Source organism: Chaetura pelagica, unplaced genomic scaffold (assembly GCF_000747805.2).
Source record: "Chaetura pelagica isolate M959 unplaced genomic scaffold, ChaPel_1.0 scaffold38, whole genome shotgun sequence".
NCBI classification, from domain to species: Eukaryota; Metazoa; Chordata; class Aves; order Apodiformes; family Apodidae; genus Chaetura; species Chaetura pelagica.
In genome coordinates, this window is record NW_009954181.1 from 2097106 (window position 1) to 2117626 (window position 20521).

At 45.8% G+C, this 20521-nt stretch overlaps 1 protein-coding gene across 1 annotated transcript in view; it reads left to right on the forward strand.

Annotated features, from left to right (window-relative positions):
- The window catches only part of CLMP (CXADR-like membrane protein), a 42974-nt gene that overhangs the window by 20471 nt on the left and 1982 nt on the right, over nt 1–20521 (forward strand). Inside the window, 6 exon segments of the mRNA XM_010002886.1 lie at nt 15133–15290; nt 16118–16319; nt 17202–17369; nt 17854–17883; nt 17886–17966; nt 19850–19991. Of these exon segments, the coding sequence (XP_010001188.1) occupies nt 15133–15290; nt 16118–16319; nt 17202–17369; nt 17854–17883; nt 17886–17966; nt 19850–19991 (781 nt within the window).

The window sequence follows — 20521 nt, forward strand, 5'->3', positions numbered from 1 at the left end:
CACTGCCAGTTGCCAAGTCTGCTCATGTGGCACCAGTGCTAAGTGAAAAAGAAACCCAGAGTGTTTTTCTTCAGGATCTGGAGTTTCTCAAAGAGCTGGAGGGGATGTGGTTTAACCTGACACCTGCCTTTTCCAGCCAAGTTCTCCAGCAGCAGCAAGGAACATGAGGAGGGTCAGGGATGGCTGATGCTCATCCCTAGTCTCACACTTCATGAAGCAAGAATCAGGTGAAATCACACCAGCCTTGTCTTCCTCCTCTGGGTGCCCAGAGCTCACCTAGGGATGTTCCTTCCAGACAGGGAGTGAGCAGGAGAGATGCAGCATTTCTTCTTTCCAGTATAACATTTTCCAACTTCCTTTTTTAGCCATGTGAAGCTTGAAGGGGCCTCAGAAAAATGAACTGATGTGTTGGGCAAGGAGCCAGATACCTCCTTGCAGCTCCAGCTCTGTGCTGGCTTCACTTTCTGTCCTGTTGGGAAACTAGAAGCAATGACCTGACAGAGCTGATATTTTTTTTTTTTTTCCTTTCCCATAGTGGTCTGCACAGGGTGCTGGTGTTTGTGGAAGCACAGTGGGGATAAAGCCTCTTTCCATGGTCCCTCCTTGGCACTGAGTGGGAACTTGTGTGAGATTCCAGGTCATGTAAATTTGCTAAGAAGCAAAAATACTGCCAGAAGTTAATTTACCTGGAGTTAGAGCTTGTCCTGGTGGTTAGAGGCACTGGAAACTCCTGCTCCTGCAAACAGGCAGTCAAGGGGTGTTTCCAGTGTGGAGTCTGATTTGGATGCACTTTGTGTATTGTAGATTTTATTCCCCATTCAGCCACTGATTCCTTGTGTCTTTGATCATTCTTGTACCTAGTTATTCATGGGCAAATCAAGCTTTTAGTATCTGCTTTTTCCCTATGCAAGCTGAAAACAATGATATTAGGAGCTTCTCTCAGGGGCTGTGAAAAGAGAATAGGTATTGATGTAGGAAGGTGAATGGGAGAGTTGTCATCTTGTTTTGGCTGTACAATGTGCACGAGCCACCCTGGGGCACCAACAGGGGAAGGTGATCACAGAATCACAGATGCTGAGGATGTTGTTTCTTCTGGAGTGCACGACTAGTTAATTGGCTGCCACTGGATCAAGTCCATGAGGCTTAAAGAAGTAAACAATCAACCTTACTGAATATGCTCTTTCCTTTTCTTTGCACGTTTCTATTTCTCTTTGGTGATGCTGCACATCCTGAGGAGTAACAGAGGGGCTTGAGTCTCCACAGTTTCTGGATGTGTAGGATGAACAACAAACAAGTTAGAGATGAGAGCTTTGATGGCTGGTTTGCAGAGGTGCTGAAGACCTGCAGCTGTACATGCCCTCAGTGAAGAGCACAGGCCAGAGTGCTCAGTTTAGACAGTGCTTTTATCTAGACTTCCTTCTGACTGAAAATCCCTTCTTAAAAGGGAAGGGAAGAAGCTGTGTCAGCTCTTATTAAATGGACTTCCCTAGAGAAGCCAAACCAGCAAAAACCCACGAGTACTGCAGAGACCAGCCAAATATTTGGGCAGCTTTTTGTGGCAACTGAAGAGATGTTTTTGGTGGCATTCTTGAAGATAAAATTAACCCATTGGAATGCTGAGTAGCAACAATATAAAAAGTTGATTTCAACTTGCAGGAAAGGATATTTTGTGGCTTTTGCAGTGAGGGCACCTCCCTGCAAACCTGAGGGTTTGTGCATTTTCAGGATCACCAACAGGTTATGGAGACAAAGGAAGCAAACTGGACTCCTTGAGCTCTCTAGTCCCTGCTTCCATTCCCTAAAGCTGCTGGATAATAAGTACTCTGCAAATATGAAGGTTGTACCCTGCCACATTTACTTCAACCTTCTTTTTTTGGTGCCTCTTTTAATCATCTGTTAATGTTTTAGTTATTTTTCTGGCACTTGGGAATAAATTTGTGTTGCCCAAGTAAATACTGGGGGAAACCTGAAGTTAAATAATGTCTTTATTTGCAGTTCCAAGAAACAACATCAGATATATCTGATCAGTTGGTTGTTGGTTTGGTTTTTTTTCCATAATGTGGAAAGAAAAATAAAAATAAAAGCTGGAGTGACACTCAAGGCAGCTGGGACAAGCTCAGAGATAGTGTAGCAGTAAAAAAAAAAGGTTCAATTCATCAAATAAATGGTTTGCTCAATTATCTCCACAGACCACACATGCTGGGAGAGCTGGGGTTTGCTGGCAGATGGCAGCCAGACATTACAGTGGACTTAATGATGGAGCCCACCACCCTGCTCCAGCAGCTGTGCACACAGTTTGTGTCACCCTGGCTAAAATCCAACTGTGGCACCTAAGAACTCCCCTGGAGCCAAGGCAGTGGGAGAGGAGCACTGGATGGGTTTTTTTCTGGGCAATGTAGAAGCTGCAGTGAGGCAGGAAAGCTTAAGGAGTGGGACTTGAGTCTCCTGGGTCTTAACCTGCTCTAAGAATTCAAGCTTGTCATAGGATAGTATGAATTGAAAAGGATTTCTGGAAGTCTGTGGCTCAAAGCAGGGTCAGTTTACACCAGGCTGCTCAGGATTTCAACCAATCCAATTTTGAATAACTCCAAAAATGCTGATTCCACCATCTGTGAACCTCTCTTCCAGTAGCTGACTGTTCTCAGAGCAAATATTTCCTTAATATCTGACTGGAATTCCCCATTTTTAAAAGCTGCCTGTTCTGAGATGTCTGGCTCTTATTGCTCTATAGTTCTGCTGTTTCCCCTGCAAGCTCTACATGTGCATCCCTGAGGCCTGCAGGTTTCTTTACATAGATTGAAAAGGACACAAGTGAGGTGCAGAGAAGCACAGTGCCTGAGGTCCTTTCCTAGCTTTCCTACCAGGAAGCTTAGATCAATGTCCTGATCTCCTGCCAAACCCCTCAAATAATTCAATAGACACTTTTTCTCCATCACTTCTTGTCAGCAGTGCACAGATCTCCTGACACTCTTGTTTCCATGGAATGCCTGTATTCCTGGGCTAGCTCTGGAGTCCCTGGATCTCCTGTAGCTTCTGGCTTTTCCCCTTGGCAGCTAAAACACCTGGGCTTCTGTAGGACAAGGTGAATGTGAGCCAGCAACCTGGCCTTGTGGCAAAGGAAGAGTGTAGGTAACAGGTTAAGGGAGGTGATTCTTCATCTCTACTCAGCATTGGTGAGATCCCATGGGAAGTAGGTACCTGGTTTAGGGCTCTCCAGTACAAGAAAAAGGTACTGGAATGAGTTCAGGTAAGGGCCATGAAGTTCACTAAGGAGCTGAAGTGTCTGGAGCAGGGCATGAGATGATCTCTAGTGGGGATGAGAAGGGACCTCCAATCTGTGGCTCTAGAGCAGCTCAGATGAAACTATCAGGAGTTCACAGTAAGTGCTATAGATAGAATTTGTCCTCAGCAGCAGTTTTAAAAGTGGCTCTGAAAGGTGAAGCATGCATGTTCTGACCACAGCAAAAGCCAAAATAGTTGGTCATTAGGTAGGTAGTAGAATGTTGTGTGATGTATTTTTTTTGTTCTCAAAGACCAGCCTTTTCTCAAACACTCTGCTTCTTCAATACCTTCTGCTTTCTTAGAGTGACTGATAGAAATGATTCTTCATGTTGGTTGAGTTGTAGTGGGGACCTCAGTGTGAATAAGAACACAGGAGAAATTGTTTTCACTGGACCTCTTAGATAAAGCAGAAGGGAGGCCATTCAGAGTCCCAGTGGTGCAGCTGTGCTACCCATTCCTCCTGGGTTTACTTCTGTATATTTGACCTGACCTTTACAGTATGTTTCTTGAGAAGATGCCTGACCTTTTCACATCCAATTAGCAGATTTGTCCAACTGTTGCCTGAATCTCATTTCTATCCTCTGCCCTACTCCAAACCCTTCTTCCTGTTCAGCATCTCAAACATCATCCTTGCTCTCTGTTCTTTAGCTCTGGGATGAGGTTCTTTTGCTCTCAGGACACTGAAACCCAACTCTTGCTTTCACAGAGGGCTCTGCCTGCCCATCACTTGAGGCATCTCTTGCTTTGGGAAAGGAACATGAGCCAGAAGAGCTGGATTGCTCTTTTGAGCTAAGGTCACAAGAACACTTGGCAGGCATGATGCCTGCATGTTCTCATTCCAGGTTTCCCCCAGCAATGGCCCTAGGCTTTTGCAGCTTTTGTTGCTTTGCAGAGCCCTTGGTATTTGAGAACATACAAAATATGTGTAACACGTTTCAGCTGCTGGCATTGGTGCCCTATGGTGAGCAGAGAAGAATCTGCTTCCCCACCAACCTCCTGCCTATTCCAGAGGCAGTTTGTTGATGATGTGACCATTAGAAACGAAGTGGTTCAGACTGAGCTGTGTAACTCTGGAATGGCCTCCTTCCCTGATGTCCCCCCAACAGCTGGCAGGTTTTAGCTTAAGTAATACTCAATTTTTAACCTTCCCACCTGAATCTTTGAAAGACAGTTAAAATTGGCTTTAAAAAAGCAATACTTTGAGCACATGTCTATTTCTGAGGAAAATAAAATGGATCTGCTTTCTGTTTTAGTCCTTAGTCTTTTCCAAGCATCTTACGTGGTAATTTAATTCATGTTTTGAATGCTTAAAATAAGACTAAGGTTCTCATAAATGTACACTAACACTAAAATCACAGAATCCTAGGGGTTGGAAGGGACCTGGAAAGATCCCCCAGCCCAACCCCCTCTGCCAGAGCAGGGGCACCCAGAGCACATCACACAGGAACGTGGCCAGGGGGGTTGGAATGTCTCCAGAGAAGGAGACTCCACAGCCTCTCTGGGCAGCCTGGCCCAGGGCTCTGTCACTCTCACAGCAAAGAAGTTCTTCCTGAGATTCACATGGAACCTCCTGTGCTCCAGTTTGCACCCAGTGCCCCTTGTCCTGTCCCTGGACATCACTGCACAAAGCCTGGCTCTGTCCTCCTGACACTGCCCTGAACAGATTTGTGCCCATGGATGAGGTGGCCCCTCAGTCTCCTTTCCTTCCCCACCCAACTCTCCAGCCTGTCTAGGTCTCCCTGAATGGCAGCACAGCCTTCTGGTGTGTCAGCCACTCTTCCCAGTTTGGTGTCATCACCAAACTTGCTGAGAGCACACTCTGTTCCCTCATCCAGGTCCGTGATGAAAATATTGCATAGTACCAATAAAATATTGAATAGTACAGTACTAAAGAAACAGCACAGGGAAATAGTTGAAACCAAATAGACAATGTTTTTTCCACATGATTTAAATGTCCCAAAATGGGAAAAAAAATGAAGTAATTTTCTGAAGTTGTTTCTTAGGCTGCAGCCTTGTTGCAGCACTTAACCAACCTGAGTAGTCTAACTGCACTGTATAGTCATGTCCTTTTTAGGGTTGTAGGAGGTTGTCAAGTGGAATGGAGCCAGAAGTTGGAATCTGGCCCTCAGCTCACATACTGGAATCCTGTGGGTAGTGGAGTCATCTTCCTCAGACTGCAGTGTCTGGCTATTGTCTGTGCATGAGGGTGCCTTGAGTTCAGCTCTGCTCCTGCCAGTGAAAAGACAGATGTGCAGGAGTCTGTCACACTTTGTGTTTTGTGTTAAATATTGTTTCCTGGTTTTTTGTCTGACTTCTCAGCCCTGCTCCTGACTTCAGAATCACTTGCAGCAGCTGTGCAGGGTTGCTGCTGGTTCAAATAGCTGTTGTGCTCTGCTGGAAAGCTGTGCCTCTGAAGGGAGGGTGCTTCCCAAGTGATGCTGGTCCCTTAAAGTCAATGCATGTTCTCATGAGGATAGCATTCAGGCTGGTCTTTGGCTTGGAAATGCTACTGGGAAGAAGCTTGGCATCTTTTTCAGCACAGGGCCTCACCAAATGCCAGCCTTGATTTTCTTCAGCACAAAGAGAAGCCATTCTCAGTGTATGGAGGTTTAGTGGCTTGTCTGTGTAATGCCTGGTTCCCCCAAGGCAGCTGGTGGGTGTCCCCCCCAGCAGTCAGCTTGGTTTGCATTCCCCAGTAATCCCCACTTGCTCCAGCTGTAGATCTGATTCAGAAAGTGGGATTTAGAGCTCTGCCTCTACTCAGAGACCTTAATGTCCATGTCCAGATGTTGTAACTCGTGGTGACAGTGGAAAAAATGAGAGAAGATCTATCTTCTTTCAGTGTCTGCTTGCAGCTGGTGTGCTGTGCTGCCAGGCTCCAGGAAAGATGCAGGGAGGGAGCTGAATCCTAACGACAATTAAGAACCTGATCATCCTTTTTTCTTATGCATAATGAAGCCAGTGCAAGGAGGAGGATGAAGAGAAAGAGATTTAAGTGTTGAACTTCTAATGGGTTCAGTAAATACAAACTGATCCTAACTACTCTAGCATTGGTGAGAAACAGCAGCTGCAAACAGCTGGGTAGCCTGGATCTGTAGCATAACTCCTCTAAGAGTTAAGCTGTTGTTGTTACTGGTCCAGTGCTCTGGCCAGAAAACTGCACCTTGTGTTCATCCCAGAAGTGTTGCAGAGGTTAATGCCTCTCACAGGGGTGATGGGGGGGAAGCTGCTGCTGTTCATTTTCTGCCCTAGGGTAGGCTGTAGCTGAGGACTTGAGATGGAGGGGATATGAGAAGATGAAAAGTGACAGAGTGCTAATACATTAGGCATTTATTTTGTATCATATTAGTAGTGCTTGTAGTGGATAAGTGAGATGTCATACCCTGTTATCTGCAATTATAAGTCTGCAGCTGAACATCTCTTTGAGGTAACATGGGTGTGCTGAACAGGGACTGAAGCCTCTACCTTAAAACTACCTCAAACTTCACTGAAAACCTCTGAGAGAAAGATGCCAAAAGGAAGGACATTTACTTGAGTATCTTCTGGGTTTCTTGGCACCTTCTTGGAAAGCTCAAAACAACTGGAATTTCTAAGACAAAAGCAGCAGTAAAACACAATCAGTTCAGTGCTTTCTAGTTAACATCTTACAGAGATGACAAAGAAAAAGAGAATCCTCAGTAAAATGTTTTGAGCAGGCATCTTTATCAACCTCAAATCTGTTCCTCTCCCCAGTTTTCAGGACCAACCTCAGGTGATGCAACCTGCTGCTTGGGTTTTGAAATGCGTGAAGAAAGATCTGATGGACAAATAAGAGTTTTGTTGCTGTCTCTTCTGGTTTGTGTTCTGGGTTCTGCTCAATGTCTGCCTTGGGCAGGTAGCTGCTATTGTGTGCCTTCATTTTTATGGCTGAACTGACAGCAACAATAGGCTCACTGGAAGGCTGAGGCCCAAACCTACATCTCAGGCAGAAGCCAGCACAGAAACCATTACTGAAACCAACTCCTCAACTTTTCAAGCCTCATTTGAAAGTTCTGATTTTCAGGGGTGGGATGTCTTGTTGCTTTCCTCAATGCAAAGCTTTGTGAGGTACATGAAGCAGCCCAGAGGTGCTTGCAGAGAAAGGGAATATCAGCCACCAAAGGTGCTTCAGCCCCTCAGCAGTCTCTGATATGTCCTGACAAGCTCTGTACAGATCTGGTCCTCACAGCTTGAACTCACCAGCTGCATCACTGAAAGCCTTGGCTGAGCAGTGCTCCTGTAAACAGAAGACACCTGGACCATTTTACTGATAAAATTGCCTGGACTGAAGGCTAAGAGACTTCCCATGTTCTTCTGTACAAACACTGTGAACCATGAAACAGGAAGATGCAGTTCTGGTGCCTTGTTTCTCTGGTCTCTAGGGATGTAAACCCAGAATCTCCTGCTTGCACTTGAAATGCAGTGATAAAAAGGACACCCAAAGCACATGCAGAGTTGGTGGCTGCCTGTGAAGGTTCTCAGCTGAAGGAAAGCTTCCATGTTGTGGTTTGTTTTTTTTTTTAATATCCCAAAGTTTCTCCAGGCTTTGGATTCTATTGTCTGGTGGTGCTGAAGGCAAACATCCTGTTGGTGTTTTTAGGGACAGAATTTTACCTCCTGATTCTAGGCAAGTATAGGCAAGATTGTGGCCACTGAGGATCAGTCTTTCATCTGTCTTTACTAGGGAAACCTTGTTGTTTTGTTTTTTTCCTCAGGGAATATTGCTTCCTTGCTGCTGTGGGGCCATTTCTGAGACCCAGCCCTCTCATTTGTGCCTGGTGGTGGTGTCAGTTTTCTGTTTGCAGGACAGCAGTGGCTGTGTGAACACTCCTGTGCACTGCCACGATGCTGCTAACAGCTCCTCCACTTCCCTGGCTCATCCAAGGCTGCCCAGGGAGGGATTGGTGACCAATTCCTGCTCGTGCTTCTGCAGCTGTTGATAATTCTGTTGGTAGGAGCTCGTGTATCACCAGCCAAATTCTAGGCCCCTTCTGCACTCTTGCTTTAGTTGCTGCAAATGTCTCAAACTCAGAGGCTTTGCTTTGGAAAATGTTGTTTTTCTGTTCTCCTTGGGCTGCCTTAACTCCCCTGCAGTTCCAATTCCAAAGGCTTCACATCACCACTTGGAAACCCAGCAAACATGCAGGATCCTTCCCTTCGCTTTCTGTTTTAACAGCCTCCTCAAACCTCAGCCCCCAAGCACATGTGGTTTGGATTACAGGGCAACTCTGCAATGCTCTGGCTATGGATGGGGCTGGGCTGACCTCTGCATTTGAGCACAGCCAGCCTGCTCCTGGGGGAGCTGCCTCTTAGCTCACATCTTCCTGAGGCAAGATGTTTTTGCTTCACCACCAAATTCCTGCAATCAAAGGGAGGCAGAGGGGAGCAGGCTGCAGGCAGCATGCACTGGGGCCAGGTCCTGGTCACTTGGAGCACTCAAGCTCTCGGGAGAAGGTCACCTTTGGCCTTGGTGTCTCTGCCAGCCAAGGAATACAGAAAGCAGCTGTCCCAGAGCACAGCCTTGGCTGAGTTAATTACCCCTGGGAGGCTTCACCCGCCTCCAGCTTTTCCTCCCTTGCACAAAGAATGCAAAATAGTCTTCTGTAAGGAGACACAGTTTTCTATTTATTTTGGCCTAAAATGCTGTCAGGGTAAGGAAGTGAAGGGGAGGATGGTCTGAGGGTGAGCTGGGGGTGCTGACCTTGTGGGTTCTCCTTACAGCTCTGCAACCACCCAGCAAAGCTCTGCACTGCCTTGGTTTGGCCACAGCAGAAACTGGGGGAAAGAGGAGAGAAAAGCCTTCATGTGCACGTGTCTGTTATCATAACTAAATGGTAATAGTGGGGAGAAAATGTTTGGTTTTTCAACAGAGAGCTTAATTCTAAGGCCTGCTAAGCCTTAAATACTGAACTGTGGAACTAGTGTCTTTAGCACGTAGCTAATCTGAGCTTCCAGGTCACTTGAACAACTCCAAGTTTTATTTAAGATGCAATTCTCTGGCCATAGGAGTTACCAGCCACCTCATTTCAGCATGTAGAATTCTAAATTTGCTTCTTGCAAAATGCTTGGATCTTTCTTGCTGGCCCTGGACAGAGTTGGGGACAGGCTTTTGTGAAGAAGCTGAGGGAACTTCCCGCAGGATCAAACCCCAACAGATGTGACACGTCCCACGTGCCTGGTGTCAAGGAGTGATTCCAAGTTGCAACATGGCAGGCTGCCCTGGCCTTCTTGTTTGTTCATTCTCAAATGTTATTTTTGCATATGTCTAATTCAGATAGTGTTTTCAAATACTTGAGTGGGATAAATGTTTCTAGCACAACAACAACTGGTCAAATGTGCAGGATTATCCAGCTAGAGGAACACTACAAGCTGGAACCATCCTGTGGATATTTAGTCTTGGGGCTAACTTAAACTGTTTAAGTAGAATTTTTTTGCTCATGTGGATCATTTATGACTAAAATGAAGTACTTATACAGGCAATCTGGCCTGCAGATCTAGCTAGAATTGGACTCTGGGATGCACTGAGGTGTTTTTCCTCAAAATCCATGTTGGGAAAAAAATGTGTTACTCAGGACTATGGGACCAAAACTTCCTTCTCAGAAGAAGCCCATTTTCATACAGTGGAATCACACCCATGTGAGAATATTGTTTTAAAAGAGTATCCCAAGAAGGACTCAAAATCAGTTATTGGTTACACTTGAGATCTTGTCTGCAGAGGACAGTTCTTTCAGAAAGGATGTGCTGAGCCTTGGCAACAGTGCCTGTTCACTCTTCCCATCACATTTTCATCCAGGAAACATTTTGATCTTAATGAACAAAAGCAGACAGAGCAGGTCACCTATCACAGTGCAATGGGAATTGTCCAGACAGTGCTATAAACTGTGTGGATATTACTGGAATTCCTTCTTTTGTTGTATTGAAGAAAGTTTTCCTCAGGAGCAAATTGGAGTCACTTCCTGAGTCACTTTCCTCTACAGGATGTTTTGAGTTGCAGAAAAATTACAGGTTGCATTTCTACTCCTCCTTGGACATCATCTTGGAATAGTCTGTTGCAGATGTCATCCTGGGAAAAGCCAAGCTAAAAATATAAAGAGTGTAGCTGAAGAATAAGCTTCACAGATGTGAAATTTTTTCAGAGCCCATTTTGGTTATTCACATCTTAAATAAATGTGGATTAATTTCTTGTATCTCAATTCTCTGACACTTTTCTAGGCTGTTCCTCCCAATTTCAGCAGTGAAGTGACATAGCAGGACTTCTGACTTTGTAAAGTCTAAGCTATATTTAGCAATGTTCCCTAATTCAAACCTTCTTGTGAACCTAATGAAAGATTTAAATCTGGAAGCTCTTTAGCTTTTAGCACGTGAATCTGCCCGCAAATAAACATGTCAGCAAAACATTCATTTTCCCTTTGATTCTGCTTGTATGTTTATGTATATTTGATGTTGGTGTGTATGTGCATTTGTGTATCTGTGCACTTGTTATTGGATGGGCCTGAAAATTAACTGAGCTTCGTTATTGTATAGGGAAGCACATGAAGTATTAAGACAGGAGAACACTACTTGGGATGATCATAATAAAGGTTAATACAGTTTCAATTTGCTCAGCACTTGCTGGATTGCACAGGAGTTGGCTCCTTCCCTTTAAATCTGTTTTGAAGGGCAGGCTTTTCTGAAATTCAAGGCCTTGTGTAATACACATTCAAAACTGGGAGTCCTCTGAAAGTGTTGACAGAAGTGCTGGGAATAGCCTGAAGACTCATCTTTGCCTGAGAAAGATGCAGGATATTGTCCACTTTTAAGTTTCTCTTAGGTCTGCTATGCATGCAGGCAGAACTGCCTGTGCTTGAGGGAGCCCAGGATCCCTTTGTGTGCCCAAGCCCCATCTATGCTCTTCCCCTGGGAACTCTGCAGTTTGGGTCCTGTCTGATGGTTTAAACTAGTTGTTGCTCTGTATTCTTGGATATTGAAAACATTCCTGGGCCATGGGCACCTCAGTTCAGGAGAGATACTGAGGTGCTGGAGTGAGGACAGAGGAGGTGAAGGGCCCAGAGAATCATTCTTAAGAACACTTGGAGCTGGGCATGTTTGGTTTGAGACAGAGGAGGCTGAGGGGAGAGCTCATCAGTCTCTACAACCACCTGAGAGGTCATTGCAGAGAGGCTGGTGCTGGTCCCTTCTCACCGTGACAGAACAAGAGGGAAGGGCTTCCAGCTGCTCCAGGGCAGGTTCAGACTGGACATTAGGAAACATTTCTTCACAAAAAGAGTGGTTAGACACTGGAACAGGCTGCCCAGGGAGGTGGTGGAGTCACCATCCTTGGGTGTGTTCAGGGGCCATTTGGATGTGGTGTTGGTGGATGCGGTTGAGGGGAGAACTTTGTAGAGTAGGGATGATGGTTGGACTGGGTGATCCCAAGGGGCTTCTCCAACCTGAATAGTTCTATTATTCTGTGATGCATGAGAAACAACAATCTTCCTCCCTCGTCTGCGGGGTGTTGGGTGAGTTATTGTCTCCAGAACAATAGAGCAAACCCTGAAGCCCCACACTGGTCTCCTCCCCTGAACACAGAGCGTGACCTGGCATCGCTTGCGGTGCTCGGTGATCCTGGCGCTGCACCCAGGGCTTCATCTTCAGGCCCCTGGCCCATGCTTTCCAAATGCTGCCATCCCAGTGAGCCTGAGGGCTTCTGCTCTGCAGGAAAACCAAACCCACCCACCTCTGAAGTCATGGGACACAGGCTGAGTAAGGCCTGAGTCAAACTGAGAGAAGCAATTCCCCTATTGCCGCACACAGGATGTGGAAGGGGAAGAGGGTTTTTTGGGGGGAAGAACTGTGGAGCCTGCATAGATGTGGGATTACTGAGCCAGGCTTTTTGGATCCGACTTCTGGGAAACTCATCTCTGGTCTGCTGGAGCCTTCAGGCGTTACTCTGGGCTGGCTCTGCCCTCCTGTGGCTGCCAAGTTCTCCAAGAGGGGAAGGTGTGGAGCCAGTTGGGCACCATCCAGCAGAGCAAAAAGCCCTGCCAGGAGCAGGCTGCTTTTGCAAACCAGCCAATGTGTGTCCTGGCCAGTCCACGGAGGCGTTTGCTGCCGTGAGGGGTTGTCCAGCAGCAGACATTCTCTTCTAGTAACTCCCCTAAAAACACCAACCCGGGTGTGTGTAACACACAAATGTTAAATGCACTGTCAGCAAAGTCTAAGTTCTTTGAGCTGTTCTTGCTCTGTCTCAGCTGCACAGATAGATCCAAGAGAATATCAGAAGGCATTTATTCTTTGTTGAATGATAAAACATTTTGACCTAGGAGGGGCTTGGATACATTCTCTAGTTCTTCTTTCTTTCCAAGGCACGTGTTGTAAATTCCACACGTGTCCACTTCATTGCTTCTTGTTACAGTGAGACCCGACCTATCCACACTCTGGGAAGCTTTGCTCACGTGAAGCTCTCTTTGGATTTTGCACAGGTCATCTCCCTAACTGGAACCCTGTGCTGGGTACTTTTATGAAACTGTGTTTTGAGTTTCTTTTTGACTGTGCAGGTAGAGGTGACTGGAAAAGGAAGTAAAGTAAGGGCTTTGTCTAGGACACCTGCAAAAGTTACAGGCTTCCTTTTGAGTTCATGGGTGTCATTAAAGAACTAATAAAGACTAAAGGGACAAGTAGTTTATATTGGTTTTCTAAATAAGACATATGCAATAGAAAAGTACACAATATGCATACCTATCTGGTTATCTGACAGTGAGTGGGCTCCAAATTATCTGAGAGCGCCTGTAACTTTGAAAAAACAAAGGGTATTTTAGAAGTTTGCATTCACTCACTGTCTCCCTTATCTTCAGTCCCTTTTAGAAGATGAATTTATAGGTACAGGGCTGCTTCTCAAGTGCAGAGCATGTTTGCAGGGGGCAATATGATCAGCCTGAAGTGTGAGATCTCCTAAACACAGTCTGCCCAAGCCAGAGAGGAATGAAAATCATGCCTGTTATACTTCCTCAAGAGGTGATTGGTAATCCTGATTAAGGCATTTAACATCAAATTAAATTTTGAAACATAGACTGTTCTGTGAAGAGCAAACAAAGCCTCAGTGCTCTGCTGGCACAGGACTTTGAAAATGTTGCAAATGTTATGTGAGTGCTCACTCTTGTGCTTAAATTAAACTTATTGATCAGTCAACTAGGGAGTGTTAATGAAGGCAGCCTGCAGCCATGGGGGCTGTGGGAGAAAGCAGGCATTCAGCTTGGGCAGGATGTATAATTGTATTTGGCAGATGGAGCTTTGAGTCTGTGAGTCCAGTGATAAACTGGATTAATTTTCCCTTTAAAGAAAGCAGCTAATGTGGGTGAAAAGGAGCTTTGACTCCCATCGATTCGTGCAGAGATCCATGTAAGGGAGGAGAGCTTGGTCCTTTGTAAGACTCCACCTGTCTTAAAGTTGTGTGTTTTATAAGTGTGCATGCACATGGTAAATGATACCTTTTAAAGGGAGTGTTTAGCAAGTATTGATTAAATATCAGAAGAGGGATGGTCCTACTAACAACTCAGAGGCAAATCTGAGAATGGAAGCAGGAACAGAATTAACATTCTAAAATCAGAGTTAGTCCTGAAGAAATAGAAAAAGCTGAGCAAGTGTATTGGATGTCATTTTTTTTCAGGTGATTTTTTTGTTTACCAGTTAAAAAGGTAAAGGGAAGGTTAGAGACTCCACTTTTAAGCAGAAGTATAGGAACAATTTAGCTTCTTAAGCTCTTGCCACTAATCTTGCTGTGTAATCACAGGGTTGTGTTCTCTCACACGTGTGACTTCCTAGGGCTGCCAACCCCCACAGCTTTCATCAGTTTCACAACAATTGGTCTAAGAAGCAAGAGATTTCATCTCACTTCCTTTCACAGGGGGAAAAAAAAAAAAAAGCAGCTTGCACAGAAAAAAACCAACCCAACTACATTCTGAAGATTCATGCATAAAAGGTGTTTGTGGCCCTGAAATCCCCATGGAAACTTTGTTGATATATATTTTTTTTCTTTGGTGTGGTAGCAGACCTGAAAGTCCCTGACCGAAATGCCTGTGATTTTTCCATACCTTTGATCTTTTGGGTCAGTTTGAATTGACTTTGAATTTACTGTACCCAAAAGCTGGAGATGAACCAAGCCAAGAATCGAGCCCTGATTTGTTCAGACAGTTTGGGTGTTACTGGCAAGTATTTGAAAGGCTCTGCTTCCCTCTTGTGGTTCAGTTGGGTAATTAGTTGGTTTTTTTTAAAGCCTGACAAAGCTTTTTTGGCAATTTCAATATATTTTTTTTCACGTTGCCCTTCAAAGACATTTCCCCAGCCTCTTTGTACCATGTTTTTCTTAGTGACCCCTCTCGTTCCTGGGCTTGCTCTCCTGTTTCCAGAGCTGAAACGCATGTGATGAGCATCACCCAGTGTTAGGGAAGAGACTCCAAGCCTTGCCAGACTGACTGACACAGGAGTAAGAAAGGGGCTCTGGTCTGGGTGGAAATACTACTTAGGCATGAAGGTAATAGAAGGTAAAGGCAAAGCCGAGGGGCTTAGCTGGAATTTTGAGCACAGAGAGGAGGTGGGTGCTACTGAAGTACTGACAGCTCTGGAGTGTGAAGCCATCTGTTCTTCATGCTTAAATATTAGTGTGAAAAGAGCTGCCTGCGTGTGCATAGATGTCCCCTTTAATCTGCTGCAATCTGCCCAGCAAGCCAAGCTGTTGGGTTTCCTTTGCTATGCAGCAACTGAGGAAGAATCCAACAAAACCTAAACTAGTAACACCGGTCAGTGCAGCCCGGCACCCTCAACCTTGGCCTCTGACCACCAGGTCCTGTCTTTCAGCCTCCTGTTCTGTTTGGCTGTCCAAGGCTCAGACTGAATTTAAGAGAGTGGCTGAAGAGAACGTGACTCTGCCCTGTCACCATCGCCTGGGGCTCCTGGAGCAAGGGAGCCTGGACATCGAGTGGCTGCTGCACGTCTCGGAGACGGTGCAGAAAGCGGTAGGTGCGGCAGGGATGGGCACAGCTGGGAAACTGGCCTGATTTCTACCCTGCTATCACCAGCAGCCTTTGATTTAAAGAGGCTCCTGTGATCTTCCTGGTGAGTTATTCTGAAGAATGAAGCAGAGATTAGAACACACGGCCGGTTTATCTAGCGAAATGAAGAATCATAACATGGTTTAGGTTGGAAAAGATCTCTCAGATCATCAAGTCCAACTGCTAACCCAGCACTGCCAAGTCCATGTGCATCTTTAAAACATCAATATTTATATTTATAATGCATATTTATAACATATGAAGCTTATTTGGTACTCCTACATGCTGTATTGGAACAGGTTGTGCTACAATCAAGTTTTCTTTAACACTGCTAAGTAATCAGGCATCCCTGGATAAACTGCAGAATTGTCCTGCAGCTTTTTTAATATGACCTTGGGTTTTGCAGGCCCAGTTTTTGAAGCCTTGGTTTCAGGAAGTCTAGTAGTTTAGTACTTATAAAAATTGGGTCTGTAGTAACTTAAATTAGCTAGCCATGGCCAGCCAGAATTCAAGACTGCTTTTATATCTTCTGGTATAAGCTGATGTCTATTTTTGGCACTGGTATAAATGCTCCAGTATAAATCTCCAGCATGAAAACAGTTTATGTATCAGTCTCAGACTTGAAACCCAGGTTTAATTTTCCACCTTTCCACAGGCTTCCTGTGTGACCATTGGCCACTCCCTTAACCATGCAGAACCTCAGTCTGCAGCTCCTGAAAATGCTTTGATTTGTGGTTCCATGTGCAAGTAAAATTGCAACTGGCTGCTCAGTGACTGTCTTTGCTCCTCAGGTGATCACTTACTCTGGAGGCCGCGTCTATGATGACCTGAATGAGGAACAGAAAGGGCGTGTTTCCTTCACATCCAACTTCCTTGCTGGAGATGCATCCTTACAAATCATATCCCTGCAGTCCAGTGATGCAGGGAAGTACATTTGTAAGGTTAAAAATGCTGGGCAGTACGAGTGGGCTCGAATCACCCTGAAGGTTGTAGGTAAGGTCATTTTATTGTTCTTCCAAAGCAAAAAATCCCTAGACTCATTTCCTTGAGAGTGATTTGTTTCAGCAGGGTATAAATACACAAAGACATCTCATGATCAGGTTTCACTCTCCAACTCCACACCTGCCTTTGCATTTTTTTGGGCAAAGGACAGGACACAGGAAGAGAACTGTTTTGGGGTAAGAATATTCACCTACAAAATCCTATGAACTGTTCCTAATAATCTCCATGATCTCATAACACAAACTAGACTGATATTCTAGTTTAGCTGGCATCACCCTGCCCAGATCTCCTGCAACTGAAGACTCTGCCCCAGCACCCCAAGCTTATCCAAGTCAGCAGAGCTGAAAAATAAGATGCTGGGTCAGCATTTCTCATCCCTGATTTCAGTTTCTCAGCTGGCTTTTTCATGAATGCTGTCATCACGTGGAAAAAGTGCTGTGGGGAGAAGGAAGAAATGGAGAAGGAGGAGGAGGGAAAGGATGTTCTTTAAATAGTACCTAGAAGAGGAACATAGTGACACAGCTCCAGTGGTGCCAGTAGTCATGAAGCAAACTGCCCCAGAGTATTAATATCTGTAATTTCTATGTCTGACCCAGCTCCACTTCTCAGACTATGAAGATGCACACAACTGCAGCTGAAGTCCCCTAATAAACATCCCTGCTGCCATTCCTTCGTGCATTCCAGAGCAGGCAGCTCTGGGAAACTGCTTAAATCCAACACTTTTGCCAAGGAAAGGGTTTTTTCCCCTGAGCAAACACCCTGCTGCCTCTGCACGCCCTGCCTGCCGTTTTCCTAGGAAACAAACCAATGCCAAAACTCTTCCGAGCCCAAACATCTGGTGCATTGACACGACCTGTCTCCTGTCTCTTCTAGAAAAGCCCTCCAAGCCCAAGTGCTGGCTGGAAGGGGAGCTGCTGGAGGGCAAGGAGCTGGCCCTGCAGTGCCGCTCGGCCTCGGGCACCGCGCCCATCTCCTACCGCTGGCAGCGCATCCGCCGCGAGGACCGCAGAGCCGAGCACCTCCCGCCCAGCTCCACAGTCAGTAAGTCAGGTTCTCCCAGAGCCCTGCCTGCACCCCCGAGCAGGTGACACCCACAGGTGACACCCACAGGTGACACCCGCAGGTCGTCGCTGCTTTTGGTAACGGGGATGGTTTGATGCGGTGCCGGCAGCACTGGGTGCTGTGGGGGCTCCACCCTGAGCAAGGGCAGTTTCCTGCAATGTTCTGCTACAAAACCCCTTCTCTGAGGCATCACTTGTTGCTCCACCCTGAGCAAGCAAGGGCAGGATGAGTTTCCTGCAGTGTTCTGCTACAAAACCCCTTCTCTGAGGCATCACTGGTTGCTCCACCCTGAGCAAGCAAGTGCAGGATGAGTTCCTTCAGTGTTCTGCTACTAAACCTCTTCTCTGAGGCATCACTGGTTGTTCTTGAACCGATTTGACTGGGAAGTTTCACTAGTGCTTCAATGTCCCACCTACTGTTAAGGGTTTTTTGATGAATCCTGCTGGTGTTGCTCCCGTTTCAGACATTTCCAAGCCTGGCCAAGTCCTGCTGAAAAAATGAGCACGGGGTTGTACCAGTGTGTTGCCACCAACGAGGCAGGACAAGAAAGCTGTGTTGTTCAGGTGACAGTGCAACGTAAGTACCTGGCACACAACCAGGATCTGCACTACCTGGTGAACCTTTCACCTCCACTGCTGAACTCTGGGCCACACCTTTGCCCTTTCATACCTGCATCCCATAAAGAAGTTCTTATTTATTGCACTTCTGGTCTGCACAGCAGTCCTCTGGATAACCTGAAGTGGTAAATACATCATTTGGGCTCAGATCTTTTGGTCTGTTAGCAATTCTGGTTTTGAGAAAGACTCATGAAATACAAGGGAGGAAATGGTGAGTTATTTGTTCCAGAGTGCCCAGTTTTTGAGGTATGTCTGGCTGGAGCAATGAAATTAAATTACTCTTGAGTGTAAAATCCCTGTGTGGACAGTCCAGTATTCCAATTCCAAGTTACAAGCCTACATGAAAGATGGAGAGAAAATTTTCAGCAGAGAATGCAGTGATAGAACAAGGGGTAATGGTTTTAAACTGAAAGAGGGGAGATTTAGGTTAGATGTTAGTAGGAAGTTATTGACCATGAGGGCAGGAAAACCTGACCAGGTTGCCCAGGGAAACTGTGGCTGCCCCATCCCTGGCAGTGTTGAAGGGCAGGTTGGATGAGGCTTGGAGCAACCTGGGCTGGTGGGAGGTGTCCCTGCCCATGCAGGGGGTTGGATCCAGATGATCTTTAAGGTCCCTTCCAACCTTCACCATTCTATGACTCCATGATAAACTGCCTAAAGGCAGCTGGACAGGTTGGCTTTGCCATGAAACAAAGTGCAGAATGAAAAGCAACTTTTGACAGGTTGAATCCAAATTTAATCAATCCTGTCCTAAACACGAGAGATTGAAAATCAATGTCCTACCTGATTAGGCCAATCAAGGGTGTGTGCATGTCTAGGTGTCCCTTGCATCTTGCATGCAAGTAGAAGGGTGGAGTTTAGCACCAACAGTGGGGACTAGTCAAATCCAAACAACACAGCTTAGCAGGTTTTTATGTGCAGCTCTCAGGGGAGATCAGCAGGAGCTGCAACTGCTGTGACAAAAGACTCTTAACAGAGAAGTCTCGTCTTGGTGATTCCATAGCTTTGGAATTTTTCTGCCCAGCCAGACCTGAAATAACTGGGACATTGTCATGCAGCAAGGAAAACCTGTTTGCCTCAGGCATCTGGATTAAAAGCACCCAGACAGCTTTCAGGCCAATTGAACAGAATCGGTTTAAAACCTCATTTGAATTTGCTAAACCCTCCGTAGGGAGGAGCCTCAAGAAAGCAACTTGCAGCTAAACCCAACCCAGCCACTCTTATCAAAAGAAGTTAGCATAAAGTATCAGCTAAGGGCTCGTAGACACTAGGAAGTGGTTCTCATTAACATTTTTTGGATGAAAACTGCCTTGCACCTGCACTGCATGGTCTCCTTTCTTCCTTTCTCTCTACCCCCCTCAGGTCACTTATTTTTTCCTCAACTGAATAATTCATTCTGCAAGTGGGTTGTAATAATTTCAGGGTGAGTGGAAGGGGAAAAAGAAATCCTTATGGGGAAACACTCATGCTTCAAGCATTCTTCTGCCTCTAGGAAGCTGCTTGGTGCTTTGTTTCACATGTGGGTTGTCCTGGCTGTACTTCATGTGGTTCTGTGCTCGTAGCAGAGGATTCTTCCTCTTTGTTTCAATTCTGAGCCATCACTGAAACCACAGTGCTTATGATCCCACCCTTCCAGAGATGAATATTTTCCTCCCTGTTATCTCTGCTGTGGAAGTAATGCCTGAAGATAAACTGGTTCAACTTCTGTGTAAAGACACACCTAAACAAGTAGACTAATATGTTCTGTTCTGAATTAAACCCAGTGCTGTAATTTGTGGTGTGGACTAGACTCTCACCCTAGGGAGAGTTTGCAGAGTAACACGTTTGTTTTATGGACAACAGATGCCCAAAATATTGGCATGATTGCTGGAGCAGTCTGTGGTGTGGTGCTGGGGCTCTCCCTTCTTTTCCTGGTGGTGAGGCTGACGATAAGGAGGAAAGAGAAGAAGAGATATGAGGAAGAGGAGACACCAAATGAAATCAGGTAATGCCTTTTATTTAACCCCCTACCTGCCCTTCTTTCAGTTTCACGTGTATTTTCACCACAGGTTTAAGTAACCTAGGTGTAGGTGTCCTGAAAAGTTGTTCTAAAAAAGCTTTTCAAGTCTCCACAAAGTATCTGTGACAAATTTCTTGACTGTGTGAACACATTTCAGCAAATTTACTAGGAAGAAATTATCTTCTGTGTGAGGGTGGTGAGAGCCTGGCCCAGGTTGCCCAGGGAAGCTGTGGCTGCCCCATCCCTGGCAGTGTTGAAGGGCAGGTTGGATGGGGCTTGGAGCAGCCTGGGCTGGTGGGAGGTGTCCCTGCCCAGGTAGGGGGTTGGATCTAGATGATCTTTCAGGTCCCTTCCAACCCAAACCATTCCATGATTCTGTGATTTCTCCAGCAGTTTGAGCAAGGTACAGGGTTTTCTGAATTCTGTGCAATGTGAGTGTGGACTGAGCTCCCTAATGCTCCATGGAGCTATTTTTCAAATGGATTTGGAACCCAGGCTGCACCCGACTGGCTCTT